We start from the raw sequence: 21,537 nt of genomic DNA on the forward strand, positions 1-21,537 counted from the left end.
ATGAGGCTATAGAGAGAGATCAAATGGATATTAGTTTGGGGATTTGGAATTGGGCCAATAATTTAATTGTTTCTTTTGGGTCATAAAATTGTCTTTGGGCTAGAGCAATTGACTACTTAAATTTGGACACGGGCTGCTTTACTAAATGAACATGGGCTGAATTTGAAAAAAAAATAATAATAAATAAAAATAAAAATAAAAATTCATAGAACTTATTGGATCTGGGCCAGGGCAAGCAGGGGCAGTAGTCCAGACCAACCAATGCCTAGATCAGCCCTAATTTTTATTGTTTTTCATTAGTATGAGTAGAATCTATGTATGACCCTTTATTTTGATTTTCAATATTATAGTAGTTTAAATTTTTGTGTTGATTTCATTTATAGAGCTTAATGCCTTACACTAATTGATCACTAGTTCAATGATCCATGAATCTATAACAAATCAAGATGTAAATTATAGATTTAGACCAAATAATAAAATTTGATAGTTTGGATAAAAGTGTAGATGTACATTTTATGTTTATTGCTATCATTACATGAGTTCTTAGAGACTTAATGCATATAATTAGGTCAATTTGGATTCAAAAAGAAATATGGTGAACTAACTCAATTAAATATGATCAATTTAAACTCGAAATACATAAATTGAATACTTTAAAAGAATTCAACCAAAACACTACAATAGGTAAAGAATCTTAATTCACGAATTAAAGAGGATGCATAGATGAAATTGTAAGTCTTAACATCCAAATTCGTACTTTAAAACTCAAATTTGATTAATTGTGTGTCTTAGATAAATTTACTTTACTTAGAATAATTTAGATAACCTAACAAAAATTATCTTCCCAGTTTTTTGTCAATTTGGAGTTAGAAATAATAAATTAGTAATTAAATAATAGTCTTTGTAGGACGATCATCCAGACTCATAGGTCCGCTTTATTACTTGTCACAATATAGTACACTTGTGATAGAAAAATACGCAATATTGGCCCTCAATCCATGCAGTAACGCCTTATCAAACTCGATGCTAAAATGGCATTTCATAGGTGCAGGTTGCGAATTGGATGATTCTTATATTGTGGTGGCAGCCCACTATCTTTGTGTGAGAAGGCTTTATCTGGTCAGCCGTCAACGCCTTTATTCTGTGCATCAGATAGCAAATGATCAGCAAGACTAAACCAATGAAAGTTTTGCTTATGTCATCACTTCATCTCTACACATCGAACAGCTATAAAAGCAGCAAGATTTGTACAAGAAAAGGCTTATGTATGTGTTTGGTTTTGGTCAACAGGACAAACGACTTTGAGCTTTCGACTTTCTTATCTCATTTTTTTTTGCTCTGCTCGTTGGGCAGCCTTGAGATTTTGCTCTGTGTACGATACATCTTACAGGGAGTAAGACTTGTGCAAGAAAATGATTTTCACTGAGACGAAAAACTCAAATAATCGAAGCTTGCTTGCTATGTCAGTTGCTTTGGAACAAGTTTCATTCTCCAAGCTGCAAACACTTAATGATTTTCACTTAATTGTACACTTTGCTTAGGCTTTGGTCAAACTCGATCTTTAGTCAACCATAAGTCAGCACTTACAATCTTTTCTTTTTTTGGATATGCCGCTCTGCGAGCAATGAGCAAAAGGTTGTTTGATCACACAAGTATATCTACCTATCGTACCTCTCGAAAGTTCCGTAGTAGGGTTTTTCGAAAACTATTATTCTGGTATGAATGGCAGACAGTCATATATCCCTTGGTTTTAATAAGATTCCATACAAGTCTTGTCTCTATCTATTATTATCTAAAAAAATAAAGTTTTGAATGACTGGACGGAGCCAAAATGGGTACTATCGGGTCTGGTGAATTCAATAATAGACGCTTTCACTTAAACGATTTTCACTGACTTGTATAATTTTCTTAGGCTTTGATCAAACTTGCTCTTTTCTTGGAACTCGTCTTCCATTCTTTCATCGTTGCTGCAGAAACTTCCGTCTTCTGTTAACTAAATAAACTTGTTCTGTGTTGGATAAATGATAAATGTTACTTTTCATATCTGAACTGTAGCAAGTTAGATTTTGGCCTTCGCATTTCAAATCTCTTTTAGTAATTTCCTTCAAATTCTTCACAATCATGTGTAGATAAGAAATAACCTACACTTAATCACACGGTTAGTCACAATTACTGTGATTAAAACTAGGGGTGAAAGAATGGGCCAACAAACTTGATGCAGTTACAATTTTGAAGGCTCTAAAACTTACAGGCATATATTCTGCAGAAAATATATCGAGTAAAATAGAAAAGAGACTATTTTATGTCATGATCAACAAAGCATGTGAATTCTAATGAAATAAAATATATCGCTTTTCCAAGTGAAATTTTGCTGGTCGTGCTACAATCAAAACCAAAGCATCAAGATTAAAGAGCGAAGATTGATAGACAGAGACTGCACATAGATATATATACACAAACATAAATAAATGCATATAGTATTGGACAAAGATAATTACACAGTGCAAAAAATGCAAGATAACATACTTTGATACAAGATGCTGGATCTCAAGTCTTCCCATAACTGCTTTCTCTCAGATGCTCAAGCACAGCTTTCTTGCCTGTTAAAAACTCGACCAGCCCTGTCAAATTATGAAAAAAAATGAGTTCAGCCACAGGGAAAAGTGAGTTAGATAAAATAATATAGTATTCTTATTCAACTTCTAGACTACAACCACAACGACCAAGCAGGCAAGTAATACCTTAAGCATACACATCATGTTCAAAAAAAGTAACAAGATTATATAGGCAAAAAAGTAACATATGGACCACATGTTACTTCACGACATAAAAAGGAGTAAAGACATCTTGTTCATAATCAAGCTATAGTTAAAATGAACAATTATTAAACAAAAGGTAAACACACAGCATACCATTGGCATAATTTCTACAATCGTGAAGACCAATTCGAAGATCAGTTTCCCATCTTTCATTGAATTTGCTTGCTGCATCTACAGCATTTAAATCAGAATATCCAACAAACCAGCATTTTCTCTTTGGCAATTTCTGTAGCTTCCTCGTGAGAACAACTCCTGCCAAATTTCCAAAATCGGAAACATATATTGCATTTTACAGCATAGTTTGCCATCTTAAAAATTTTGATTCAAATACACACCAAAGAAAATAAACTAATTTGCAGATTGTTTTAGCACAATTATTTGGTTTTGCTCTTGATAATGAAATTTGTGAATTGTTAAAATTGTTATACTGATACAGTACCTCCCCTTTTTCAATCACAAGTGATGCAAATACTAGAAAGTTGAAAGGAAGCAAGCATCCAGATGCTCCACCATCTGGACTTCGTGATAAACAGGAGAAAGTACTACAACTCAAACATAAAATTTGAAATCGAATTGTGAAACTATAATATATTCTTGTCAACAACTTCAAAAAGCACTGGAACCTTGAATGTCCCTAAAAGACAACTAATGAATTATATCCTTTTTTACATGGACAGCTATCATATAACTTTTTTTACAAATATATTTGCATAATTGCATAAATCAAGTTCTCTCGTACAATTTGGCATACCAATGCGTCAAAATACTTCAGCTTCAAAATGATAATGTTGCTATCATATGCTCATCCATGACATATCCTTCAATCCAATCCTAAGCAACTCGCTTACTTTCAGGTCACAATTTACTTGCATCACTTAGGTTTCTTAATGCATCACAAAAGCAAAATTTAGTGGCACCATTTTTCATTCTTTCTTAAATAAAACAAGTTCAATACTACAATGTGTGAAATTCAATATAACAATGCCCACGAGTATTTAATCAACCCACAAATTAAGTTACACAATCAGCAGCCAATTACATGAATATATATTATACCATAATGTTTCAAGAATTTCTATCCCAACTCTCGATGTTGCTTCCCTATTTACAAATTTGTCCTTCCGAGATGTCCTCCAGTCACAGTAACATTTTGGATAAGCTTGTGTTCAAGATAATAATGTTAAAATTGGAAATGCAAAAAACTAAGTCAGAAAAGATTTTAATGCCCTAAACTCCCACATAAATTGATCAATTATAGAGCTTGAAACCTAAACGAGTTTTAGACATGAGGGCAAAGAGGTACCCAAACACCAGATTAGATTTTGCGATAGAATTGGACGAAATTCCATCGTTTTTGGAACATCACACAGAATATTTTGCATTTGTATCTTCATCTTTGAGATGTGATTCTCTTTCTTCCTCTATGATTTATTATGAGCAAGAATCCTAGTAGCTTCCACTGGACACCAGAACTTTGATTATTAGTAGGAAAAGTGGACTTAGTAGACAATGTATTGGACGAAATGGACACGGAATAAAGAAGCTTATTGCATTGGTAAAAGTACCAAACAAGTTAAAAGGGGAAGCTTTTAGCAGTGATTGTAAATCAACTGCGGTATCGTCGGACTAAAGAACAAAGTGCCTAAAAGGCGAACATAGCATAAATGAGGGAGTTAAGATGGATGTATGGCCATATTAGAACGAATAAACTAAGAAAGGTATGTATCAACAAGTGGACGTGTCACCAATTGCAAGACATCCAATGTGAAACTATAGGGGTTACAGTTTATATTTCCTGTGTTTGTAGCGTGTGAAGATGAAAACCTTCTCAATTAATAAATAATAAATAATGAGAAGTTTAAGCATAGCTACAGAATGACCCAAACAGTTTTATACAGTCAAAATCACTATTAAAAATCAAGAAAAATGGACGATATTAAAGGCTTACCAGGTACTTTTCTACCGGATAATGCTGCAACAGCAACTAATATATTTTCAGGATCCTGAGGTTGAAAATCGAAAACTAAATCCTGCAAAAAAGGGAGGAGTAAAATATAATCGTTGGCATTAGGCGGAAAAAAAAAAAGATAAAAATAAAAAGAAAAAACAACAATAACAACAACACACAAACACACACATGTTGTATATAAACACTACTAAAATCAAATCAAATGAGAGAAGATCGAAAACATCAGAAAATTGACGGAACCTGAGAGTGAGGAGACTTAAAGGGTTTGATGATGACCATATAATGCTGGAAATCCCACAAATTGAGAGAGTAAGCAGTCGAAGTAAACAACTGGGCAGGCCTTGTCGTCGCCCTCAGTGGCACCGCCGCTATGTAAATTTCATCTCTGCTGCTTGTGATTGGCGGTGTTAAACTCGCAGCTTTGCAGCAGAAGGACATCGCATTGGATGAAGTAATGAATGGTTGTGAAGTTTTGAAGAACAGCGAGCTAGGAGCCTACGAGTAATTTTGTTCAACGGATGTATGCGACCTACGCTGTGCCAGAATTCTTAAACGATATGGATATTTAAATTTTAGTAACTTTTTTGCAATCACTCATTATCGCATATATGCGACAATTAGTAATTTAATACATTGTTATTGTAATTTTTTTATTAAATTATACAACATACCACTAATTGTCACATGTTTGTTACTTAAAACGATTACGGTAGTGCGCGATAATAAATAGCATTATTCTTTAAAATTTAAAGAATGCTCAATAAAATTTTAGCTTACATTACTACTTGCTCATTGAACATTAAAATATAACTCGTTGCTCACTTATTTATCAAATTGCTTGTCCATTAATCTCATATTATCTTCGTTCTCCTAAACTAACATAATGTGCCACAAGGCGACGGAAATCCGACGTAGCACATCACACACGTGAATGGGCCAAAAGAGCAAAAACCCACTCTCGAACCTTCATCTTCTCCCTCCATTTCTCGGATGCAGCCTAGTCTGTGATGTGCATGCCCATTAATTAGTGCAGCGGATTTTAGGGTAAATTTTAGGATTCTTCACGGATTGGGGAACGAATTTGGGTTTCGATTTAGGATGCTTCTTTCATGGTACATTATGTTAAGAAAATGGAAGTTGGAATGGGGGCGATTTTAGGGTTCTTCACGGATTCGAGGGCGAATTTGGATTTCGATAATATAGAAATCCAAAAACTTTCATGAAAGCTAAGGGGGTCACATCTCTCACATAGCGTGCTTGGAAAAAAAACCCAACTGAAAGGTGAAGAGATATATGGCAGGGAAGGTGAATTTGGGCTACTGTTGTTTCCATGATTAGGCGACGACGGCATTGGAGGAGGGTGATGATGGCATGGCTAGTACTTAAGAGCAGGTGTGGCATTAGGTCGAAGTGGATCTTTTGGCTTGTGATGGTGGAAATTTCAGCTCACGTTCCACTAGTCGTGGCCAGTTCTGTGGTTTTTGGTTGGTTGTTTGGTCGAGAATGTAAGGGAGACATAAGTGGGATTTCGATCGGGTTTTGTGATGAACGACGACAAGGCTATAAACCCATGTTGGCTGGTTTTCTGATTTCACATCTAATTTCCAGCTGAGTTTTCTAATTTCACGTCTAATTTATGTGCCATGTGGAATTTCCGTATTGCTTTAAGATGACAGAGATCAAATGGGTGATGAACGGATAAGCAATTGGAACGTTGCGTGACCAATGAGTTACGTTTTAGTGTTCGATGAGCAAATAGTAATATAAACTAAAGTTTAATAAGCATTGATTAAATAGTATTATTTATTCCTAAAATTCTAAAAATTCAATATTTTTTTGTAAGTTCTTAAAAAATCCTTTAGAGGCATGGTGAATTAAATCGAGATATTTCAAAAGTTAATTCTAATTACTTTTATAGTATTATTAATGTACCTTTTAATCAAAAGTACAAATATAAAATTTCATAAAAAATATCTCTTTCACCCAATATTTTGAAAGACTTTTACAAATAAAAATAAATAAATAAATAAATATATATATATATATATATATATATATATATATATATATTTCGTTCTTCAATGGTTATTTTTCCTCTTTTGTTCAACGGGCTATAGTATTTTTCTCTCCTCAACCCGTTAATATTATTATTCTATTTTTAATATTCTCATTTATTTTCTTTTCTTTTCTATCTTTCTTTTACACTATTTTATCCTTTCATCTATGAGAAGATAAATGTGTATATAAAAGTTCCTAGTAAGAGCATGTTTGAATCCATTATTTGTCCAACATATTTTTTAGAATAGTATTTTGATGAATAATATGTGACTAGAAAAAGTAAAAAAATTTGGATTTGCATATAATATTATTTTATTGAAAAATGTGTGATTGAAAATAAGATAAAGAAAAATATAATTTGAAAATAATAGGACCAGAGAAATATTCCTAATATACCTCAACATTTTTTAGCACCAAACATCCACAATCTTTTCGCTTAACGTGTGCTTGTTTGCCATTTTGGTTTTCATTTCTAGAAGAATTTCAATTGTTGCACGATAAAGATACAGGTGCATTTATTGTCCATCAGAAGCAAAATTACCTTTTTACCCTTTTACACGTTTATTTCAAAGTTAAGGAGGGGATATTTTGGGGAATATCCATGCTGTTGAGTAAAAAAAATGGCTGTGTATGAGTCCACTTACTGTTTGAATTAGCAAAAACCTTCTTAAATATGGTGAAAATGGATGCCAAACAGGTACTTAACTGCAAATTAAGTCCGTAATTTCATTTTTACTTTTAAAATTCCCCTCTTTAAGAGTCTCCAGTCTTTTAAAAAAAATCATAAATAGATTATCTTTTTCCTAAGGACCCCTACCCAAAGCACTCCACCCCACCCCACCCCGATCCCATCCTACCCTACCCTTGCCTTAATCTCTGCCTCTACTCTATGGATTCCTCAATCTCGAGTCTTCGTCGTCTCGATCATGACTAGGCTACGATTTTCTCCAATCAACCACAGTCTCTATCGTCTCGAATATGGTCTTTGAGCCCTCTGTAATCTCGGTTACCCTCTTCGTCTCCTTCGACGTTGCTTCTACCACCCTAGGCACCCTTTGTGTCCACTCCAACATTCTCTTGGCCCTCAAGGAGCCCTTCACCACTTCCGACAATCCCAATCACTGCGGACACTCTCTTCACTCCCTTGGACACTCACTTCGAGACTCTCTCCATTTCATCTGCCTAAAGCATGTCATGCTTACTCAATAACTGTTACTTTCTTTTTCAAAAGTTCTATTTCAATTTCACCGCGTCAAGTGACTTGTAATACATTCAAATAAATCATCAACTGTGATAGTAAAAAGTGGAAGTTGGGTGAAAGTTGATACGGTGTAGGGGACCAACAAGATGTTGCAAATTGACATGCGGAGGGATGCCATACAATAAGGGAGTGCTCATAAATAAATATGAAAATTCATAATTATTACATTTCTACCGAATGTAATAACACAAATTTGTCATGTAAATCTACACACATCATTCACATCAAGATAGACATCAAGGATTGAATCTTCTCTATCGTAGAAGGTACTGTTGCATGTTGTCACACCTGTCCTACTCACCTGGGCCAATGGCCCACTCATCTTGATCCACGTGGCATTCCTGTCGAGGTGGCACACATTGCCGAGGTGGGTTATATCCGAAGTGCTTCAAGCCGAGGTCCAACTACCGAGGCCCACAACCCGAAGCATGGAACCTATTGAATGTAGTTGAGGTCCTCAAGTGGAAGTATTTGTCAAATGGTCGAAGCCCCGAAGCTGATGCACGAGCCTCTTAACCATAAGGAGCTTCCTCCACAGTCACTTTTCCCAAGAGATCGCCTGCTCAGAGATCTTATTCGAATGACTGATGGAACGTTTGTCACAAGCATAAATGTCAAATCTTGTCACTAGTATGGAGGACCTACGCAAGCAATAAATGCGCCGTAAGCTAGCAAGTCAAGCCCCATACCTAAGAAAAGACGTTTGAACTAAAGAGATGAGGTCACGTGCCACTTCATCCAAGGGCTCCCATTTCATATGTATCACTATAAATACATTCATTGTGTAATGTCAAAGGCTAATGCAAGAATCAATACTAAAGACTACATTTACTCAACTCTCTCTCATTTACTTGCAATACACAAATCGAGTTTATACACTTTTACATATACATTTGCGAGCACCGATTGGTAATTATTGTACAATCGGATTACGAACAACCCGTCGGATTCCAAACATCACCGTCCCGCGTCGTTGGGCTACTCCCATGCCCCTTTGAACCGCTCGTTTTAGACCGTCCACATGTCTTAGCGTGTTGGACATTTGCCCACGCAAGCGCGGGTGGGACCGGCATCTGTTGGCGCACTTTTTGGGGTCAACAGATTGGCGCCGTCTGTGAGAAACCATACCATAACCACGAGCAACCTTGTGGTAGAAGCTTACTGAAAAACATTTGGGCAACCCCCCTTGGAAAAGGATTTGTTCTTGAAAAAGAACAGAAGGAACCCCTATCACTTAGAGAAATCTAAGTTTGATAAAAGGAAAATGAGTTCTAACAAAGATATTCCCCCAATGAGGGTAAGAGAAAGCACGAATGCGCCTCCCCAGCCTGCTGCCCCAGAAGCTCGTCCGAGGCTCCACTACCACCAAAGGAGAGGCGGGATACATGCGACAGCACGACTATCAAGAGAAATGGCTACCATGGCAGCCAACATGAGGGATATAGCCAACCAAAACTTGGCCATGAGGGAGCTCATGGCCCAAATGCAAGGTCCTCATGGCCCAAATGCAAGGTCAGGGAGGCTTTCCCATTCCTCCATATGCCCCCCCACAAGCACTATCAGCAAGAGGACGTGGTCCAGAGTCATAGGGCTGCCTCGCCAACTATGGCCGAGATGAAAGCCCATTCGAGAGGGAAGTGGGAGTCGACATTTCCTCCAACTATGCATCTGACCGACCCACCGAGGTCCAAATGAGCCATGATAACTTTCCACTTTCATATGAGCAAGACCCAAGACATAGGAGAGCAGGAAGTGTTTTTGACAGAATCAGCCCTGTCGAACCGAGGCCCAGTCAACAGCAGGCTCAGCAGCCTCGGACGAAGCCATAGCCTCCACCTCCGATACCCCAGTAGTAGGAGATAAGGCATGAAAATGCCCCCCGCGCTGTCCCGCCTAGAAGTAGGCCGCAGAGGAGGGAGGAAGAGGCTAGGAAACGGCCCGGACCCTCTTACCAACAACCAAGGTACGAGGTCGATAATTATGATTCTGATGAGCAGCAGAGGTCCTGTGACTTGGACGATGATGATGAGAACCTGCCATTCTCAAGAGAACTAAGAAATGCTCAGGTCTCGAGCCACTATATCATGCCAAAAATACCAAAGTATGATGGAAGAGGTGACCCAGAAAAGCACCTCAATGCTTACAAAACTCACATGAGCCTGAGGGACGCCACCCCAGCCATGAAGTGCAGAGCATTCCATTTAACCCTCAATGGAGCGGCTGAAATCTGGTATAGTAGGCTACCACCTGGGAGCATCCGAAGCTGGCCCGAGTTCAAGACTACCTTCTTGAAGAGGTTCGCAGTGAGCAAGGAAGGAGAGGCCCCCATCCAGCGTCTCCAAGACATGAGACAGGCACATGGCGAGTCCCAAAAAAGCTTCCTATCCCGCTTCACCGACGAGATGACCTACTGCGTACAAGTCACCAACAGAGAAGCACTATCTGCATTGAGAGGAGGTTTGAACATGAACACCCTATTCTGGAGGGATGTGTAGAATCAAGACCCCACCACCTATGACGCCCTACTAGAGATGATGAGAAGGGAGATAATCAATAAAGAATTGATTGAGCATAGGAACAGGGCAAGCAGAGGCCTCCCACCTCCTCAAAGACAGTGAGGTAGGGGTCCGACCTCCCACCTCATGGACTACCAGATGAACCAAGCCGGAAATGAAAACTCCGGCCAAGCTCTGGCCACCACAACTCTGAACGCGGTTCCTATCTTGGCATATGAGGATGTCAACCCAACTGCTGACCCACATCAGATGGAGGCCCAGTAGGGACCCCGTAGAGGGAGAGGCCGAGGTCGAGGTTTTGCACCTAGAAATAGGTCTAATCCGAACCTCCCAGGATACTGTTTGCACCACAGGTCCTACGGGCACGACACCGCGGATTGCAGAGACTATGCACACCGCTCCCGACAGGAACCCGCCAGAGAAAGACATGACTCGTCCCAGGCGAAGAGGCCCCCGTCCAGGCACGACAACCGACATGGGCGTGAGGCGGTCGCTCCTCGTCAAAGGGATATATCCCCAAGGCGAAGAGAGCAAGACACAGAGAGGCCCAGGGAAGGGCGTAGACACCGAAGAAATAGGCAAGCTCAAGATGAGGCCCCTATCCACGAGATAGATACCATATTTGGAGGCCCTTATGTTGGCGGTGAAATACGAAACGCCAAAAGAAATTATGCTAGGGAGGCTAAGCACCCCCTTCTGACGAGTTATATTGTGGACAGTAGCTCTCGAAAAAACTAAGTACCACCCATTGTCTTCACCCAGGAAGACGCCGAAGGAGTTCATTACCCCACTGCGATGCGCTGGTAGTGAGGGCTGTCATAGCCCAAAATGGGCTCAAACGAATGCTAGTCGACAACGGCAGCTCCGTCAACATCCTATTCGGGTCCGCCTTTGACAGGATGAGATTGGACCATCAGTTGATGCCCACCACCACTCCATTGTATGGATTTACCGGAGATAGCATCACTCTGAGGGAAAAGATAACACTAGCAGTGGAGATGGGAGAATCTCCTCAAACTACGATGAACTTCATGGAATTCCTCGTAGTTGATAGCCGGTCGGCTTATCACGGAGTCTTGGGCAGACCGGCCCTAAAGGAATTGGGAGCAGTCACCTCCATCCACCACCTATGCATGAAAGTCCCAACAGAAAATGGGGTGGCAACAGTGAGAGGCGACCAGAGAGGCTCGAGAGAGTGCTATCTAAGCTCCATTAAGAAGGTAGAGCCCCAGGACGTTCACGTAATCATGGCTGATGTGGTCATGGCGGATGTCCCAGGTGACGCTCCCACTGATCAAGAAGATGTTGATATGATTGACACACCGCTTAATCAAGAGGTGTTGATCGTTGATGAGATCGACCCCCGCATAATGGAACATGAGCCTCGAGCATCCCCTATAGAGGAACTTGAGAGCTTCTCAGCCGACCCCCTAGATCCGTCCAAGGTGTTGAAAGTAGGCAGGGGCCTATCCAACATTTTGAGAGAAAAGATTAAGGACTTCCTAGGCAAGAACCTTGACGTCTTTGCTTGGAGGCATGAGGACATGGTGGGCATAGACCCTAAGATCAGCTGCCACCACTTGAAAATTGATCCTAATGTTGCCCCGCATAGACAAAAAAGGAGAGCCCTTAACCCTGAGAGGTATGAGGCCCTAAAGGAAGAGGTTCAGAAGCTCATCCAAAATGGCTTCATCAGGGAGGCCACCTATCCGAGGTGGGTCTCCAACCCGGTCTTGGTTAAGAAACACAATGGCAAATGGAGGGTATGCATCGACTTTACCAACCTCAATAGAGCTTGCCCGAAAGACAACTTTCCGCTTCTAAGGATTGACCAATTGGTGGACTCCACGGCTAGGCACAAGTTGTTGAGCTTCATGGATGCATACTTCGGCTACAACCAAATCCCCATGCACCCGGCCGATGAAGAGCACACCTCTTTCATCACGGACCGAGGCTTCTATTGCTATAGAATGATGCCCTTCGGGTTGAAAAACGCCGGAGCAACCTACCAAAGACTCGTGAACAAAATGTTTACCGACCTCATTGATAAGACAATGGAGGTCTGCGTGGATGACATGCTAGTGAAGAGCTTAGAAGCAGAGAACCACATAGCGCACCTCAACAACACCTTCCAAATCCTGAGAAGGTACAGGATGAGGCTCAACCCCTTGAAATGTGCCTTTGGGGTGGCTTCCGGCAAGTTCTTGGGGTACATGGTCAACCAGCGAGGAATTGAAGCAAATCCCGAGAAGATTGAGGCTCTGTGCCAGATGAGGTCCCCTCAAAAGCCAAAAGAGGTGCAAAGCTTAACTGGACGAGTGGCAGCACTTAGTCGCTTCGTCTCCAAAGCAACTGACAAGTGCCTCCCATTTTTCAAAGTGCTCAAGGCTGGGAAAAAATTCCAATGGACTGAGGAATGTGAAGAGGCCTTCCAAGGACTGAAAATGCATTTGGGGCAGGCCCCCCTCCTCTCCTAACCGAAGTTCGGTGACATCTTGCAACTATATCTTGCCGTCTCCAATGACACCATCAGTTCGGTTTTGATTCGAGAAGAAGGGTCCACCCAACTTCCCGTCTACTATACAAGTAAAGCGCTCCTATCGCCGGAGACCCGATACCCCGATATAGAGAAGCTTGCTTTGGCCTTAATCACGGCCTCTAGGAAATTGAGACCCTACTTCCAAGTTCATATCATCCATGTACTTACAAATTTTCCCCTGAGGCAAGTACTCCAAAAGCCCAATGCCTCGGGAAGATTGTTGAAATGGGCAATGGAACTAAGTGAATTTGACCTTATGTTCAAAGCTAGGGCAGCCATCAAAGGGCAAGCCTTAGCTGACTTTGTTGCTGAATTCGCCAACCTACCCGAGGTGGATGAAATCATGGAATCCGTCGAACCCCCCACGTGGAGCCTCTTCGTCGATGGCTCAGCTGGGGAGGTCGGCTCAGGTGTCGGGGTTGTCCTCATCGGCCCCGAGGGTCACAAACATACCTCGACCGTGAGGTTCGGATTCAAAGCCACCAATAATGTTGCAGAGTATGAAGCACTCCTTGCAGGCCTCAGACTGGCCAAGGAAATGCAAGTAAAGAAGCTACTCGTCAGTAGTGACTCCCAGCTGGTTGTTAGCCAAGTCAATGGTAACTTCTCGGCCAAAGACAAAACGATGGCCTCCTATCTGAAAATGGTGATGAACCTCATCCCATCCTTTGAAAAGTTCGAGTTAACCCATATTCCCCACATCGAAAATGCTCATGCGGATGCACTCTCGAAGCTAGCTAGTAGCAAAGACTCAGAGCTACTCACTGTAGTGCCTATCGAGCACCTCCTCCTGCCTTCTACCGAGGCCCCTAATGTCATGTGGGTCGGTGGAACTCCCACCTGGATGCAACCAATCATAGCATATCTGAAAGACCAGGTGCTGCCCACCAACAAGAATGAGGCTTATAAGCTGAGAAGGAGGTCAGCCCACTTCCTCTTCGTTGATGACATTCTCTACAAGAGAAGCTTCTCCTCTCCACTCTTACAATGCGTCGAAGGAGAAGAGGCTACCTACATACTAAGAGAAGTCCACGAGGGAGTGTGCGGCAACCACTCTGGAGGCCTATCTCTGGCACAAAAAATACTGAAGCAAGGGTACTACTGGCCTACCCTGAAACGGGATGCCCTCGAATTCGTGCGAAAATGTGATAAATGCCAACGATTCTCTCCCGTATAAAGACGACCATCACAAGATTTGACTGCAGTCTCCAACCCCTGGCCTTTCTCAAAATGGGGTGTGGACCTCATAGGCCCTCTACCTAAGGGTAGAGGAGGTGCAAGTTTTGCAATAGTGGCCATTGATTACTTCACAAAGTGGGTCGAAGCTGAACCACTGGCAAAAATCACAGAAGCAAACACCTCCAAGTTCCTATGGAAGAATATTATTTTTCGGTACGGAATTCCCTACTCGATCGTCTCAGACAATGGCAGACAATTCGATAACAAGAAGGTTAGAGAACTGTATGAAGAGCTCGTCATAAAGAAGCACTTCTCTACACCTCACCACCCACAAGCTAATGGCCAAATTGAAGCCGTAAACAAGACAATCAAGCACGTCCTAAAAAGGAAGCTTGATGTATCCAAGGGAGCTTGGGTTGATGAGCTGCCCCAAGTACTTTGGGCAATCCGAACCACCACCAGGACCCCAACTGGGGAGACCCCTTTTCTCATGGCATATGGGACTGAGGCGATGAGCCCCGTGGAGGTCGGACTTCCATCTCCACGACGTCTGCACTTCAGCGAAGTGACCAACGACGAGCTCCGGAGGCTCGACCTCGATTTCATTGAGGAGAGAAGGGATGACTCCCAGCTAAAGCTAGGCACCTATCAAAGAAAGATGACAAGGTACTTCAACTCCAAAGTCAAGAAGAAGTCGTTCCGAATCAACGATCTTGTGCTCAGGAGGGTCTTCCTATCTTCAAAAGAACCTGGTTCTGATTTCCTAGGCCCGAATTGGGAAGGTCCATACAAAATCAGAGAAGAAATCCGATCTGGAACCTACTGGATTTAAGACATGGACGGTAAGGCGCAACCCCGTCCATGGAACATTGAACACCTCAGAATCTATTACCAATGAATTGTACAATGCTGCATGACTTTCCCCAGCCTTTGTAATATTTCTATGGCTCAATAAAATGCATTGATTAAATCATCGTGTCGTACTGCGTCGTCACCTCGGAGGAGAGGCTCGGGACCCACCTCTGGACCACCTTTCTTGAACTCCGAGGTTCTAGCACATGCCTCCCTTTGGCCTTGCTGAACGCCAATGGGAGAAACCTCAACATGGTTGTACCATCCACCATGTCTGGGATGCGTCGTCACCTCGGAGGAGAGGCTCGGGACCCACCTCTGGGCCACCTCGCTTGAACTCCGAGGCGATAGCACATGCCTCCCTTTGGCCTTGCTGAACGCCGAGGGGAGAAGCCACAACCGCTACAGTCTGAAGCTCACACTGTTCATCTCCTTAAGTCATGTTAATGTGCTTAAGTCCGAGGTTCACACTGTTCATCTCCTTAAGTCATGTTAATTTGCTTAAGTCCGAGGTTCACATTGTTCATCTCCTTAAGTCATGTTAATTTGCTTAAGTCCGAGGTTCGCACAGTTCATCTCCTTAAGTTATGTTAATTTGCTTAAGTCCGAGGTTCACACTGTTCATCTCCTTAAGTCATGTTAATTTGCTTAAGTCCGAGGTTCGCACAATTTAGTCACTCAAGTTATGTTCGTTTATTTCAGTCCGAGGCTCACAAAGTTGATTGATTGGAGCCAAGGTACCAAGTTAAAGTTATTTAGTTCATGCTTCTATCAGGTTCCAGTTCATTTGTTTAACGAGGTATAAAAACTTGGACAAAGAACAACAATGAAAGAAGAAAGACATTATATTGATATTTCAAAGAAGATTACAAAGGCGGGCCTCTGGCCATTACATCCAAAATACTGAAAAGTAAAACTTAGTCTATGCCTGGCTAGATGACGGAGGCGCCTCAGCACTTGGGACTTCAGCAACTTGGGCATCAGTAGTTGCTTCCTCTACCTCAGCACTTGGGGCTTCGACATCAACTTCTTCCTCACCCTGGACCTCCTCAGCTGGGGTCTGAGGTACCTCATCCACAAATTCGGACCTAAGGTGAGCCAGGTCCAAATTGGGATACAGCTCCTCTGCCCGCTCCAACACTTCGGCATAGGCGAAGTTCCTCCAGTACGAACTGAAGCTCTTATACTCCTCTGTAGTGTGGAAATTGGCGATGTATTCCTTCACCGCCTCCTCCCTTGCAGTTCGGGCCTCTTCTTTTGCAACAGAGGCGTCGTTCATGTACCACTTCGCCTGGCCTTCGAGAAACTGATAAGCATCTTGAGCACCGGCCAAGGAGAGATTCGCCTTCTCAAGGGCCTCAGCAGTCACCTTTTGGTGCTCATTGGAGACCTCCACCTTCTTTGTCAAGGAGGCCACTTCACACTGTGACTCATACACTTCCTTCTTTAAGGCCTCAATCTGGGCCAGAGCAGACTCAAGCTTCGCCGCCTCTTCAACTCTCTGGGCCTTGGCTTCTTCGGCCTTGGCCTTAGCAGCTTTCACCTCCTCTGCGAGGGAGGCAGTCTTCCCCTCCGAGGCCTGGGTCCTTGTCTGAAATTCGCTCAAGGCCTCCCTGCATTCGAGCGCGAGGCCAAAGGTCCGGACGCTCTGGCTCACCAATGCCTTTGTCAAGTCGGTGGCATCGCAAGAGGAGGCATGTAGCTGCCACCTCTCCGTCCAGAACTTGTAAAAGCTCTCGGTGGCACTTCTGATTTCTTCAGGGAGTGCCTTCACCAAGGCTGGGGCCAGTGCCTCCTCCCTCCCAGCTAGGAAGCTCGGAGACTTCCCCTTCTCCCGCACCGGCTTCTCCTTTACTGCCTCCTCCTCGGCAGCTTCTGCAGCTCGCCTTGCGGCCTCTGCTCTATCCTCTTTAGCCTCTACCTCTCTAACCATCTCCATTTTGATGGCTTTGGAGGCTGCAACAAGAAGCTTTGGCTCGCCAGTCTTTTCGGCCCTATGGGACACTGAGGTCCCAAACTTTCCAGCTGAACTGGAGATGTGTACCAGCTTCCTCTTTTTAGTCTCCTCGGGGACTTTCTCCTTGCCCCGAGGCTCCTTCGGCTTCTCTGGCCTCTGAGGAGTTGCCTCCTCCGAAGCCCTGGGAGTACAGTCTTTGGACAGGCGTTCAACCCTGCCTCGGACTTCCTTTGCCATGCTGGACCCAAGCTTCAGGGGCCTCGCCTACACAGTAGACGTGGCTTTCAAGATAGAGGCCATGTTTGGAGTTGGGTACTTCCTCTTCTTGAATTTATCTGCACAATAGGTCAGATCAGCATCAGTATAAAAACAATGGATAGGAAAATTTAAGTGTTGGGGCTTCGTACCTCTGGATGCCATCAGTTCGAAGTCCAGAAAGTATCTGCTCCTATCAATCAGGTGATCGAAGTGGCGAAGCTTCAGAGGCCTCTTGTAAATGTCCTCTATCACCTCGAATTCCTCCCTGCTGAGCTCGAACCTCGTACTACTATCTGCAAAAGAACCCCCAACAGTTAGACGAATTCATATTCTAACTTCAAAGGACAAGCAGAGGTCGGGAGACTCACGAGCTTCGTAATACTGGGTCGGCACTGTGCATGACAGGGCTTTGTCCCCCTCCACTGCCTGCCATTTACCTCGCACCCAGAATCAGGACTCCTTCCACCCCTTGATAGAGGAAGGAAGTCCCACCACAAAGGGTGCGTGAGCCCCCCAATGCGTGAGGTAGTACCATCCCCTTGACTCCTTCCCAATTACCCGGGGCTGGAACAGGGTCATGAACACATGAAGAGGCACGTCCTCCCCAAGTGACACTTCCTTCCACAGGAAGTACGAGCCGACCAGCTGGCTCCACCCATTCGACAGAACCTGGGTCGGCGACAGCATGAAGTTCCTAAGCACTGCCCTAAAGAAGGGGTGCAGAGGAAGACGCATACCTGCCTTGAACAGGTATTCACTGACGGCCACGCAGCCGGGCCTCGGATAGCAGGCCCGCTCGTTCGGCTCGGGGACTAACATTTCTATGTAGTGGGGCACACTGTAGCTCTCCCTAAGTTCCCCCAACCTCTTCCACGTCATATTCGAAGGCACCCTAAAAACCCCCACTCTTGGGTATAATCTACAGGCTCCTCGGCCATGGCATACTTATCCACCTCGGACATCCCCCCGTGACCGACCCCATAGTCTAAAGACGCCACTGTAACAAGCTCCCTACCCGAAGTGGACTCCATTTTCTCAGTAAAAAGACGGTAAGAAGGGTTTTTGTGCAAACAATACCTAAGGGAATTCGACACAACGGAGATTGGCCGGAATTTAATATTACAGTCAACCTCAACGCCAGAAAATTTGGAGATTTGAGAGAGTTTCAAAGTGCAAAGTGTTCAAAAATCCTGAAAAATGGGATTTTCTTGCCTTTTATAAAGGTCCAAGACGAACCCCAGCCGTCAGATCAAATCTCAGTCAATCCGAGCCCTCCATTTCAGATCCAATCCGAGGCGTTGAATTCAAACGGTTTTTAAATCCTACGCTTCAGATTTATGCGTGCCTCCCACGCACCTCTCCAACGCGTCTGCTTCTAGAAGCGTCAGCTGCCCTCATAATTGCATTTTTAATTCGACGGCAGCAGCGCCTTGGAAGTCGTAACGGTTCAGCCGCTTTTCCTCGAAAACAAGCACAAAACATCAAATCATTGGCACAGCAGCCAAGGTATAATCATTACCATTGGACCTCGGCTTCCTCTTCGCCATTCAGCAATCAAGCCTCGCAGGTTCGGTTCCTCAACCACCTCGGCTTCATCTTCGCCATTCAGCAATAAAGCCTCGCAGGTTCGGTTCCTCAACCACCTCGGCTTCCTCTTCGCCATTCAGCAATAAAGCCTCGCAGGTTCGGTTCCTCAACCACCTCGACTTCCTCTTCGCCATTCAGCAATCAAGCCTCGCAGGTTCGGTTCCTCAGCCACCTCGGCTTCGGTTCCTCAGCCACCTCGGCTTCCTCTTCGCCATTCAGCAATAAAGCCTCGCAGGTTCGGTTCCTCAGCCACCTCGGCTTCCTCTTCACCATTCAGCATCAAAGCCTCTCAGGTTCGGTTCCTCAACCACCTCGGCTTCCTCTTCGCCATTCAGCAATTAAGCCTCGCAGATTCGATTCCTCAACCACCTCAGCTCATCGCCAGAGTTCAAACACCTTGCCTACTTCATCGCTCACCCACAACAACACTTCTCAAACTCCAACCATGATATAAATATCTATACTTGGACTTGGGGGACTATTATTTGGGGTTCAAAAATTCTTTCAACTTTTACTCCATTAAAGTCCACGCATTACATTAATGATTATACTTGGACCTGGGGGACTATTGTTGCGTGTTGTCACACCTGTCCTACCCACCTGGTCCAATGGCCCACTCATCCTGATCCACGTGGCATTCCTGCCGAGGTGGCACATATTGCCAAGGTGGGTTATATCCGAAGTGCTTCAAGCCGAGGTCCAACTACCGAGGCCCACAACCCGAAGCATGGAACCTGTTGAATGTAGCTGAGGTCCTCAAGTGGAAGTATTTGTCAAATGGTCGAAGCCCCGAAACTGATGCACGAGCCTCTTAACCACAAAGAGCTTCCTCCACAGTCACTTCTCCCAAGAGATCGCCTGCTCAGAGATCTTATTCAAATGATTAATGGAACGTTTGTCACAAGCATAAAGGTCAAATCTTGTCATTAGTATGGAGGACCTGCGCAAGCAATAAATGCGCCATAAGCTAGCAAGTCAAGCCCCATACCTAAGAAAAGACTTTTGAACTAAAGAGATGAGGCCATGTGCCACTTCATCCAAGGGCTCCCATTTCATATGTATCACTAAAAATACTTCCATTGTGTATTGTCAAAGGCTAATGCAAGAATCAATGCTAAAGACTACATTTACTCAACTCTCTCTCATTTACTTGCAATACACAAATCGAGTTTATACACTTTTACATATACATTTACGAGCACCGGTTGGTAATTATTGTACAATCGGATTACGAACAACCCGCCGGATTCCAAACGTCACCGTCCCGCATCGTTAGGCTACTCCCAAACCCCTTTGAACCGCTCGTTTTAGACCGTCCACGTGTCTTAGCGTGTTGGACATTCGTCCACGCAAGCGCAGGTGGGACCGACATCTGTTGGAGCACTTTTTGGGGTCAACAGGTACAATTCTTGTATGTATTTTTGTGCTGTCTCCTCAAATTTAGCTGTCAGAATCATACAAACATAAATATAAAATGCAAAGATGTACTCACTCAATGACTATCAAAATGGCATTAATATTTTTTGCGTTAGAGGATTTTGTTGTTTGCCATTCAACATCCTTGGGATCTTCGTCCTGTCATTTTTTATGGTGCATTTAGCCATCGTTATCGAGATAACCTCATGAGTAAAGTACATAACTACAAACTCATAAATATTACATATATAATTTTAACAATCTTATGGTTCTTACCATTTTTGTGCACGACTGGTGAAAAATTTATATGCATCATATTTACGTTCATCCTCCATAACTTTATCAGATGTCCCGTCTTAAAAGCTTGCAATGTATCCGTAGAAGACTTCTGACCCCAAGGATATGTGTGGAATATATCAACTTGTATGCTATATACAAGAAAGATAGATCTACGAATGTATTTTGACGTTTACATATTATTAGTGAATTTTTACTTATAAGTAATTTTTAGTTATGAAGTAATTATTGCTTATAAATAATTTTTTAATTTTTATTTACTATTTTGTTTTGAATAAATATATGTTGTTGAAAATAACTATTTCATAGAGATTTAGATTGAAAGAAAATTGAAAAAATCATCAAAATCATCTATTTGGTGAGTTATGAAAATATGTTTCAAATTACCGTGCACCATTTTCAAATGACTTTTTTATTGCTCTAAAAAAAACTAACAAGTATTGATTTTCTCAATATCTCATCAATGCAACCAAAAAGGTAAAAACAATAAAAAAAGAAAAGGATAATGCTAGATGTACATTTCAAAATTATATTCCCTCAACGTGCATTGATGGAAAAAGTGAGAGAATAATCAAAAGTATAGATGATGCCACTTGAAAGAATGGAATATGTACATTGATGGAAAAAGTGGGAAAAAAATTAAAAATTAACTGTCCACACCACTCAAATGGAATGGGGTTCACCTCAGGCGGATCTCACCCGTGTGAGACCTGTGGATACCTGTGTACTCAAATTATATACAAAAGGCGGACAACAATCCCTAATATACACCGTGTACCTGTAGCATCTGTTGAGGAAAAAAAAAAAAAAAAAAAAAAAAAAACCCCCC

At 42.8% G+C, this 21,537-nt stretch overlaps 2 protein-coding genes across 2 annotated transcripts; both read right to left on the reverse strand.

The window, feature by feature from the left end:
- Window positions 1–873: 873 nt before the first annotated feature.
- LOC111402113 lies at window positions 874–5,345 on the reverse strand. Its single transcript, XM_023030186.1, has 5 exons — window positions 5,029–5,345; window positions 4,768–4,849; window positions 2,913–3,071; window positions 2,527–2,621; window positions 874–1,141 (listed from the first exon to the last, which is right to left on the reverse strand). The coding sequence occupies exons 1-4, from the start codon at window positions 5,224–5,226 to the stop codon at window positions 2,548–2,550; spliced, it is 513 nt and encodes a 170-aa protein (XP_022885954.1). The 5' UTR covers window positions 5,227–5,345; the 3' UTR covers window positions 874–1,141; window positions 2,527–2,547.
- Window positions 5,346–16,115: 10,770 nt separating this feature from the next.
- LOC111400623 lies at window positions 16,116–17,387 on the reverse strand. Its single transcript, XM_023028023.1, has 2 exons — window positions 16,584–17,387; window positions 16,116–16,538 (listed from the first exon to the last, which is right to left on the reverse strand). The coding sequence occupies exons 1-2, from the start codon at window positions 17,385–17,387 to the stop codon at window positions 16,116–16,118; spliced, it is 1,227 nt and encodes a 408-aa protein (XP_022883791.1).
- Between the last annotated feature and the right edge of the window lie 4,150 nt (window positions 17,388–21,537).

The sequence above is a fragment of the Olea europaea genome, chromosome 10 (assembly GCF_002742605.1).
Source record: "Olea europaea var. sylvestris chromosome 10, O_europaea_v1, whole genome shotgun sequence".
In the NCBI taxonomy this organism is placed as follows: domain Eukaryota; kingdom Viridiplantae; phylum Streptophyta; class Magnoliopsida; order Lamiales; family Oleaceae; genus Olea; species Olea europaea.